The sequence below is a fragment of the Arachis hypogaea genome, chromosome 15, assembly GCF_003086295.3.
Source record: "Arachis hypogaea cultivar Tifrunner chromosome 15, arahy.Tifrunner.gnm2.J5K5, whole genome shotgun sequence".
Lineage (NCBI taxonomy): Eukaryota > Viridiplantae > Streptophyta > Magnoliopsida > Fabales > Fabaceae > Arachis > Arachis hypogaea.
Genome location: NC_092050.1, coordinates 133,805,563 through 133,815,453, shown reverse-complemented (window position 1 = coordinate 133,815,453; position 9,891 = coordinate 133,805,563). Strand labels below are relative to the sequence as shown.

Below are 9,891 nucleotides of genomic sequence, written 5' to 3'. Positions count from 1 at the left end.
CATTTTTTATGAAAAAAAATTAGAGACAAAAAAAATTTCGATTTATACCTTAGAGACAAAAATCGTACTTAACCAAAAATTAAACAATTACTCATAACTTATTCCCCAGCTAAAATATATGATGATGAGATTTTTTTTTTCCCTTTTTTTTTTCTGATAATTACTAATGATCTCAACCCTAATATAATATATCCGTTAAAAAAAAAACCCTAATATAATATATGTTCATATGTTGTTTCATCAATCATAGATCGTAAATTTGAGAGTAATTGCAGAAAAGACTATCAATCAAGAAAGCAAGAGCCTACTCCACAAAAACCCATCTAACGTTTAATTTACACAATTAATTAATCAATTAAATTAAAATTAATCCTTGTCTAAATGATAAACCGTCATTTCAAAATCCCCACCTTTCTGGTGTTGGAGCGTCGTTCATTGTTTAATTTGATAAACATCAGACCAAACTTTAAAATAACCCTAAACAATAGTTTAACAATAATAAAAAATTTTATCATTTGAAACAAAAATAAGCAATGATATATATATATATATATATATATATATATATATATATATAAACTTAATAGATTTTTTATTTATGCAAAATACTTTTCTTTCAATTTCGAATTTTTAAATATCCAAGATATATTTTACATTTTCTATCTAAAAATTTTCTTTTCTTATATTAAAATTTTGACTTGTAAATGCAAGAGGACTTTATGCGCTTTTCTAAAAAGATTAAATTTAAAAGAATTAAAGAAAAAGAGATTTTTTTTTATTTTTCTAAGATTTTTGTCTATTTTGCGGAGGTTATATATATATATATATTCATCAAAAAAGAATATATATGTATGTTGTATAAAAAGAAATTAATTTTGATAAGTTGTTTATATAAAAAAATTTATATGTACATCTAATCAAACTTTCAACAAAGATAACTTTTCACACCATACACAATAAGCTTTGAGCAAGTTGAAATTACCAATTAAAATTAGGTTTGATTATTAATAAATAAGTGGAGCCTCATATTCGTAAGCCAAATTTAAATTTGTTAGGACTCGACTGAATTCTACTTTTAGCGGTAGCACATGATGATAGAGTGAAATGGCTATAAGTACATGAAATGGGGATTGCATGAAAGAGTAAAAAGAAAAGGATAATCCGCAATAAAGTTTAGATAGTAGCCACAATTATTTAGTGATAAAGATACTAATATTTATTTCAAGATAAAAAAAAAACACTTTAAATAGGAATTATTCAATATCTATGATTTATTTTTTAAGTCATATTGTACATTTTAATTAAGATTTGAGTATTGGCGTTTAATTCTATTATAGAGCAAACTATCAAAAGCGCTTTTGATTTTTCTGACGTTGACCAAATTATAAAAAATAATAATGATAAAAATGTCTTTAAAATATCATAAAACATGATAAAAATAACAAAAATAAATATATTTTTTGTAAGTGATAAATGAATTTTGTATTTGGTAAACCATTTAGGTATTTAATTTAAAATTTTGTAAAAATATTTGGATAATTATATAAAAAATACATAAAAAAAAATTAAAATTTGATCTCTAAAATTTTTTAAAAATATTCTTAGATATTTAAAAAAATTGCAAAAAAAAAAAATATTTAGCATAAAATAACTAAATTTTAAGAATAAAAAATACTCATTTTTCTAATAATGTTTATAAGAAAATTGCATCAAAATCTAATTTTTAAAATATTTTTTGAGAGGAGAAATGGAGAATAATACTATACATTTAAGTCTTTTTGTTAATAAGTCTAACTAAATTGGTCTAACATAGCAAAAATCAATTATTACTAGCATTATTTTAAGTCTTATTGTGTAATTTAGTTAAATTTGGTTTATAAAAAAAACTTAAATGTATAGCATTACTCAAAAATATATATTAACATCAAGTAATTTTTGTCATATTTTAAGATATTTTGAGAATATTTTTACGTTAACAAAAATAAAGAATATTTTTGTCAGTATTTTTAAAAATCAAAAGCCATTTTAAAAATTTACTCTTATTGTATAACATAACAAAAATATTAAATATATCCTATCTTAATTATAGTAAAATTAGTGCAGGTTTTGTTGAAAGGAATAATCCCTACAGAAAAATATACCCATAAAGAGAAATATTTCTCTATCATAAAGTGAAAGATATATTGTCCTTCATCTTTTTTCATCCATATTATCATTTCTGTTTATTTAGGTATTGTGAAAATGAAAGGAAACTAAAAAGCATTTGTTAATTCATAAAAAATGAAGAAATGAATTTTTTTCTAAATATATGGAATAACTAAATATTGCTAATTATATATCTCAGAGAAAAGAAAAAATACAGAAGTATATAAACTCAATTTTACTAATAGATTTTTTTTATATGAATAAGTTTTTATGGTAAATAAATCTAACTAAATTAGTCTAATAATTTATTGCTAAAATAAAAGTTATCTACACAAATATGTATATGAAATCACTCACTTCAAATTGCGCTTTTTTCTTTGGTTTGAGTATTGATATTACTTCTTCTTGTGCTACTATTTTTTTAATGTAATTATTCTGTTAGTCTTTATAATTTTATCAAATTTGTAATTAGATTTTTATATTTTTTTATTTTTAATTAAATCCTTATACTATTTGTAATTTTGTAATTAGGTCATTTTCATGTTAAAAATGTTAAAATTAACGAAATATTTCTCCTAAAAAATATGTTGTTAAAGATCTAATTAATTTCTTAATTATAAATACCTTCAATTTGCGGAAAAATATTCATTTAATTATAATATTTTTTTTACAATAGAAATGATCTAATTATAAAATTAAAAATAGTAAAAGGATCCAATTAAAAAAAAAGTATATAAACCTAATTAAAAATTTGATAAAGCTATAAAAACCAATAAAATAATTAAATTTTTTGTTAGCTGCTACTACTTTTTTTTTTTGTTGCTTCTTCCGCTTAATCATCCTCTTCTTCTCTTTTCTATATTTTGTTATTGATACAAAATATTTTTTGTTTTCATATATTTTTTTCAAAAACCTAGAGAATTTCATTCAAACAAATAAGATTTTAGGTTAAATGGTATAAAAACATAATACAGAAGTAAATATAGAAATTTTAGTTGAAAATAGTCAAAATACAGAAATTTTAGTTAAAACACAAAACTTTTAGTTGAATAACACATAAATTATTTATGTGTTTTTCGTCATAAAATGTTTGTGTTAATTATGATTTTTTTATTTATTTTCTATATTTTTATTCAAAATTTTGTGTGTTTATCTTAAAATTTTTTGGTTTATTATCATAAAATTTGTGTTTATCTTCAATTTTATGTTTTTGCTTCGCGTGTTTCTCTCCAAAAATTTGTATATTTTCCTTAAAAAATATTATTAAAAAATATTATTATGTTTATCGTCACAAAATTTTGATGTTGTCCTCAAAGACTGTCTATGTTTATCATATATTTTTTATTTTGTATTTTCTTCCTTTTTTTTTTCTATTAAAAAAATTATGCGTGTATTATAACAAAATTTCTGCGTTTACCATAAAGTGTTTGTCTTTTATATTTTTCTTAAAAGAATTGTATATTTATCTTAAAAAATTTATGTATTCATCATAAAAGAATATTTTTACTTTCTATATTTCTCTTAAAAAACTTTTGTATTTATCTTAAAAAATTTATGTTTATTATAATAAAATTTTTATGTTTATTATCAATAAATTTATGAGCTAGCTTCCTGCGTTCGTTTTTCTTAAAAAATTCGTATGTTTACCTTAAAAAATCTGTGTTTAATAATGTTACAAAATGTATATGTTTGTCGACAAAGAATTTCTATATTATTGTAAAAAAATTTATGTTTTTTTTCTTCTATTTCCCTTAAAAATATAATTTTTTTTATCGTTACATTATTTCTATGTTTGCTTTCTATTTTATTTTTAAGAAAATTTGTATGCTTACTTTCAAAAAATTTCTGTATTTATTGTAAAAAAATATTTGCACACTAATGTCAGCTATAAAAAATTAACCACTATAATATATATGTAATTTAACTTATTTTTAATATGTATTTTATATTTTAATATACATTCTATCTTGATGATTGATTTTGGTATACATTTAATATAATAATAAAAAAAATCTATTTATTATCATAAAATTTGTGTTTATTGTTAAAATATATTTCTATATTTATTTCTTTTGTTTCTCTTAAAAAAATTTTTATGTTTACCTTTAAAATACTGTTTTTTATTACGAAAATTTTGTATTTATAGTTAATAAAATTATATGTTTATTTCCTATGTTTCTCTTTAAAAAAATTTGAGTTTATTTTAAAAATATTTGTGTGTTTATCGTTATAAAATTTCTGTATTTAATATATATTTTTTGTATTTTTGTTTTTTATGTATCTTTTTCTTTTTTTTTCTGTTTTTCTTTTTTATTTTCATTCTCTTTTCATAAAATTTCTAAAGAAAAAGAAAGCAACAAAAAGAAGAAGAAAGAAACTAAGAAAACCAATAAGGAAAAAATGCAGAAGAAAAAAGAGAAAAAGAAAATGTAGATAAAGGAGGGAGAGAGAAAAAAAAAAGAAAATAATAAAAATTAGTGGCTTATGCTATTATGCATGAGTATGAAAAATTAAGAAAAGCTAATTAAATGTGCTTAGTTAGATTTAGTTACAGAATTAATATATGAAGGACACAAAATATAATAAATATATTTTTATTTTTATTTATTATTCCAAGATAGGAAAGGGAATTCAATTTCTTAATTTCATTAGATTTATATTACTTTAGTTAGCAGTGCCTCCATTTTAAAATATTTTTTAAAAAGCAGACACACACAAACTCATATATTAAGATAATAAAAAAATGAATTAATAATGTTTGAAATTATATTAATAGATAAATAACTTTTAAATAAACGAATATATAATTAATTCTTAGTCAACTATCTATTAAATTGAAGTTATTTTTAAAAAAAAATTCATATAATATTAAGAGTTAATTTAAAATACCAAAATTTTCTATTTTTGAACAGGTATTTTAAAAACGAAGATAATAATTAATATAAATAATTTGTAAGTTTTAAAATAAAATATGTAATTTTTGAATAGAATAATGATCTTTTAAAATATTTATCTGATCTATATTTTTTATTGTCAATAAAAATTATCATCTTCAGAGTAAATGTTTTTTTTATGCTTTAAAAATTTGTTCGAAAGATAAAGCGTTAAGCGTCTATCTATAATTTAAAAATATTTAATCAATTGTTAAACATTTGAGTAATTCATTTAAATGGCTCCTGTTATTAGACTTGCAGCTCTTAACACATTAATAATTCACCATTTACATGATCACTTAGATTAGTTAGTTCACTTAGTTGTATTAGTAGAGACTGATTAAAAATTTTTAAATTATAAAAGAATAAATAAATAATAAAAATTCAGGAATGATATTTACACTTATCTCTATGGAATAAGATTTTCAATGATAAAACTTAAATCAAATATAAGAATTTTCAAAATTTCTTTTTTTATCCCAACAATTTTTGGAAATAAATGATCCGGATTGGATTTGGGAGAGAAAATAAGAAAACGAAGAAAAGAACAAAGAAAAAAAAAGAGGGCGGAATTAATTTGCCTCACCTGATTTCGCTGCCCGTCACAGTCACATGCAGTAAGCAAATAGTATCTCTTTTTAATTAATTATTTATTTATAATAAAAATTAATATGTAATTGTCTTTCTGTAAAATTAAAAGCGCAAAAGACAATTGCACATAAATTTTTATCATTATTTATTTATATCCTCCAATATTGCCGGCCTCGGTCCGGTGCTACCCTTATACGGCGTCGTTTAAGCCTTTGCCTTCGCCCCTCTTGTCTCTTGCCGGTTACTAATAAACCAAATCTTTCTCTCTCTCTCTCTCTCTCTCAGTTCGTTCTTCGTGCTTCTTATACACTGAGTTGACTCAGTCATTGCTACTCGCTCTCTCTGTACTGTTCTTCAGCTACTCTTCGCATTTTCTCCGTTCTGTCGTTCTCTCTTCCTTTGGTACTCTCTCTCTCTCTCGGCTTAAATTTAGCACGTGCTTGTGATCCGCACGGACAACGCCATTGAATTCTGTGTCCTTTTGATTTTATGACGCTCCTGAAATCGAATTTGGTATTGTTAGGGTTTTTTTTTTTTCATTTCTTGTTCTTTTTCTTCTTTCTTAATTGAAATGCAGTGTTTGTTTTCCAGTATAGTGCAGCACACAGCGAGATCTTGCTCTTTAGTTTTCTATTTTACCAAAATTTCGGAATTTCTTTTTATCTTTTGTATTTATGTTGAGGTTTAGTTGCGTAGCTTAAATATCTGATTCCCTATCGAATTGTGATCTTATTAATTATGCAGTGTTTGTCGATGTTTTGTTCATTTAATTAAATTTTCCTCAATTGCGTTTAATGCTTGGAAACTGAAACTTTGTTTGCTTGAGTGGTCTTGGACTCTTAGTGTCTTGTGTAGTGAATAGTGATGATTTTAGATGCTTTCTTCTTTGTGTATAGAGAAGTGTCTGTGTCGGTGATTTGCAAAATCTGGCTTTATTTACGTGTGATTGATGTTCAAGTTCTGGAATTTTTTTCTTCTGAGATTGGGATTTGGCTATTGCTCAAATGTGAAATTCGATCCATTTTCATAGAATTCAAGTCAGAAATACGTTCTTCTACTATTATCTTTTTTCTTGATTTGAGGGCATGTTGAAACTTAGAAGTGGGTCGATGAGGAAAATATTCTCACTATGAAATGGGACATTGTAAAAAAAACGTTCTGGAGTTATGACACTGTGATCAACATATTTTCATCACTGTTATTTCTTTTTTGAGTTCAGATCTTTACTTCAGAGTTTGTTTAGGATGTTAATTCAGTCTTACATTGAACTTGTTTTGAGAAATTAAATGGTATTTTGTATAGTTAAGGTATTGAAGTTTGTTGTGTTTTAGTCTCAGACTCAAGCTCACAGGAATGTCTGAGAGCGCCTTGAAGGATCTCAATACAATTCCTCCAACTGAGAGGAAGAGTGAGAGCTCCAGCAAGGCATCTCTAACTAAGCCTCCAGTTGACAATGCTAATGAAAACCTTGAAGAATGGCAGAAGAAAAAGAGTTGTCCCACCTTGGTTTCTCCCCCAGTAAATGGTAATCAAACTGTGAGTGTCAGTTCTGGTGTTGAGATTGGAAATGCGGAAGTAGAATACATCGAATCTGAGAACTTGAGTGATCTGGAAGATATTGGCACTTGTCTCAAGGTATTATTTTATTCATTATTTTTTATAACTATTAGTGTTGGTAAGGCATTATCATGGGTGTTCCTTGGTCCATTTTAATTGTAAAATATTTGTATAATAAATTCAATTGTTATTACAGAACCTCTTATCTGGACTTGACTCAAAGGATTGGGTCATGGTTTGTGATGCACTCAATAATGTACGCCGTTTATCCTTATTTCATAAGGAAGCAATGCTTGACATGTTGTAAGTATAAAAGTTTTTGTATGTTTTCTTATTAAAATATGTTAAATATGCCATGTTTTTTGTAATTATTTATTGATATACTGTCTGGTAAACAGGGGGGATGTGATCACATTTGTTGCTAAGTCCCTTAAAAGTCCTAGAAGTGCTGTTTGCAAAACTGCTATCATGACGTCTGCAGACATTTTCAGTGCATACAACGATCTTATAATAGATTCATTAGATCCTTTGGTAAGTCAGTGCTCCTTATTTCTATGGGAAAATTTCATGATTAAAGCATTTTGGGATATCATTTTTTTTAATGCCACAGTCTTATAATAGTTATATTTTTGTATGCAGCTAGTACAGCTTCTTCTCAAATCTTCACAGGACAAGCGCTTTGTGTGTGAGGCAGCTGAAAAAGCCTTGATAGCAATGACTATTTGGATTTCCCCAGTGGCTTTGTTACCGAAACTCCAACCATATCTTAAGAATAGGAATCCTCGTATTCGTGCAAAGGCAGCAATGTGTTTTTCTCGAAGTGTTCCACGACTGGTATGAATATGATTTAGGACAGCTCATATTGATGCTTCTACTTTTTCCTATAGAATTATCAGTTTCATGTTTATCCTACAAAGCTTCCTATGTCTGTCTGATGAATGGTTTACCATAAACAATTGAACATCATGAAAATGTATACACATTTTTGTTGATACTCAGTCATATACAGAACATAGCTGCATCAAAAAGAAGTGTACTTCTGTTTTGCTGATTGAGGAGATGTTGAAGCTGTTTTCTTTGGTTATTGGGTGCATTCAATGTTTTTATTGTGTTGGTGCTTCCTTAATTTATTTATTTATTCTGTCTTGGTTGGGTCATGTTTGTTTACTTTAATCTGTTAGTAATAAAGACCTTATTATAATTTTAGTCTAATGCGTGATGAAAAAATGTTTTAATGCACAATCTTCTATGGATGTATGTTATATGATATATCATTCAATTGTCCGCATGTATGCAGGTGTGTATTCTTTAGTTCTTATTTTCCCCCCTTCAGGGTTTTCCCATCAATAGTTATAGACTTCTTGTCATGATACTTGTATGACTGAGTCTGTGTCTGCCATATAAGATCAGTTCTTAAGTAAACCAATATAGAAGGCTGACATTTTCTTAAATGACTGATCCATTTATGAGTTGATTGCATGTCCTTTCTTCGGTTGAACTTTGAAGGCAATACCGGTGAAGTAGAAAGAAAGGACACTTGGCCTATGTAATTTCTGCAGCCGGATGTTAATATTTTCTGTTTATACCTTGTGCTTTTATTGAACAGGGTGCAGAAGGCATAAAGACATATGGTATTGACAAGTTGATCCAAGTAGCTGCATCTCAGTTAAGTGACCAGCTACCAGAGTCTAGGGAAGCCGCTCGAACTCTACTTCTTGAGCTTCAAAATGTATATGAGAAATTTCATGATCTCATGCCTGCTGCTACTGTTTCCGAGCAACCAGAAATGGGATCTTGGGAGAACTTCTGTCAATCAAAACTCTCACCTTTAAGTGCTCAAGCTGTACTTCGAGTTACCAACATTGCTCGAGAGGGTCTTGTTTCATGACACCTGCATGAGCTTAGTGTGCATCACGATTTCCTGGTTGGCTTGTCATTTTTCTTGTGTAAATACAGTGCGACATTGAGATTTGAGTTGCTGTTGGAAGCACGTATTGAGCCTAAGATTTGTTATGTAATTCTTTACCTAGCGGTGGTTACGTTACGTATTTCACGTTTATTGCTATATGATAGATATGAGTTACATTACTTCCATGTCCAATTCTCCATGTACCCTCTTTAGAATTTGGTTATCAAATTCACCATTCAGTGTGAATATCTGGGCCTGAGGACCCAAGTCTTTGTTTTCTCAGATTTTCCTGTCATGGTGTTACGAGACAGCAGCAGTCCTCGATTTGCATATCAATTACTTATTATATAATATATAAACCATTATTTTCTTGTTAAATAACGCCAAAATTTTGGAGGATGAAATTATGTTATCTTATTCGGTTGTATTGATTATTGACTTTACCATTTGGAACCCTACCTTACATCATTAGTTCCACTTAATTTTAGTTTTGATCGTGCTGTCATGTAAAATAGACCGGAAAAGCCATTGATGTACACCACAACGCTGTTGTTTTGAGTAGCTAGCATATTACATATCTCAAATTTTCAATACACTGCATCCTCCACTTTACTATCTACTCATTTTTCAGAGGTAGGGAACCTGTCAACTTCGTTAAATTATGAAACTTAAACTATATAAATTGGGGTATAGTTTGATTTATTCCTTACAGTGAAAAGTTCAATTATTTGAACTGGTGGATGAGATTGGAAGCTT

At 26.5% G+C, this 9,891-nt stretch overlaps 1 protein-coding gene across 2 annotated transcripts; it reads left to right on the top strand.

Moving 5' to 3' along the window:
- Positions 1 to 5,768: 5,768 nt before the first annotated feature.
- On the top strand, positions 5,769 to 9,513 carry LOC112750777 (uncharacterized). 2 transcript variants are annotated; one of them, XM_025799625.3, is made up of 6 exons: positions 5,769 to 6,071; positions 7,001 to 7,304; positions 7,423 to 7,529; positions 7,625 to 7,757; positions 7,866 to 8,060; positions 8,833 to 9,513. In XM_025799625.3, the coding sequence occupies exons 2-6, from the start codon at positions 7,023 to 7,025 to the stop codon at positions 9,112 to 9,114; spliced, it is 999 nt and encodes a 332-aa protein (XP_025655410.1). In that variant the 5' UTR covers positions 5,769 to 6,071; positions 7,001 to 7,022; the 3' UTR covers positions 9,115 to 9,513. The 2 variants fall into 2 exon arrangements, with proteins under 2 accessions (XP_025655410.1, XP_025655411.1); XM_025799626.3 differs by having other exon boundaries at positions 5,780 to 6,071; positions 7,007 to 7,304.
- Positions 9,514 to 9,891: the final 378 nt, after the last annotated feature.

Coding starts and splice junctions, on each gene's coding strand:
- LOC112750777 (XM_025799625.3), top strand. CDS start 7,023: ATGTCTGAGAGCGCCTTGAAGGATCTCAATACAATTCCTCCAACTGAG. Junction 7,305..7,422: donor ATATTGGCACTTGTCTCAAG/GTATTATTTTAT, acceptor TTGTTATTACAG/AACCTCTTATCTGGACTTGA. Junction 7,530..7,624: donor GAAGCAATGCTTGACATGTT/GTAAGTATAAAA, acceptor TCTGGTAAACAG/GGGGGATGTGATCACATTTG.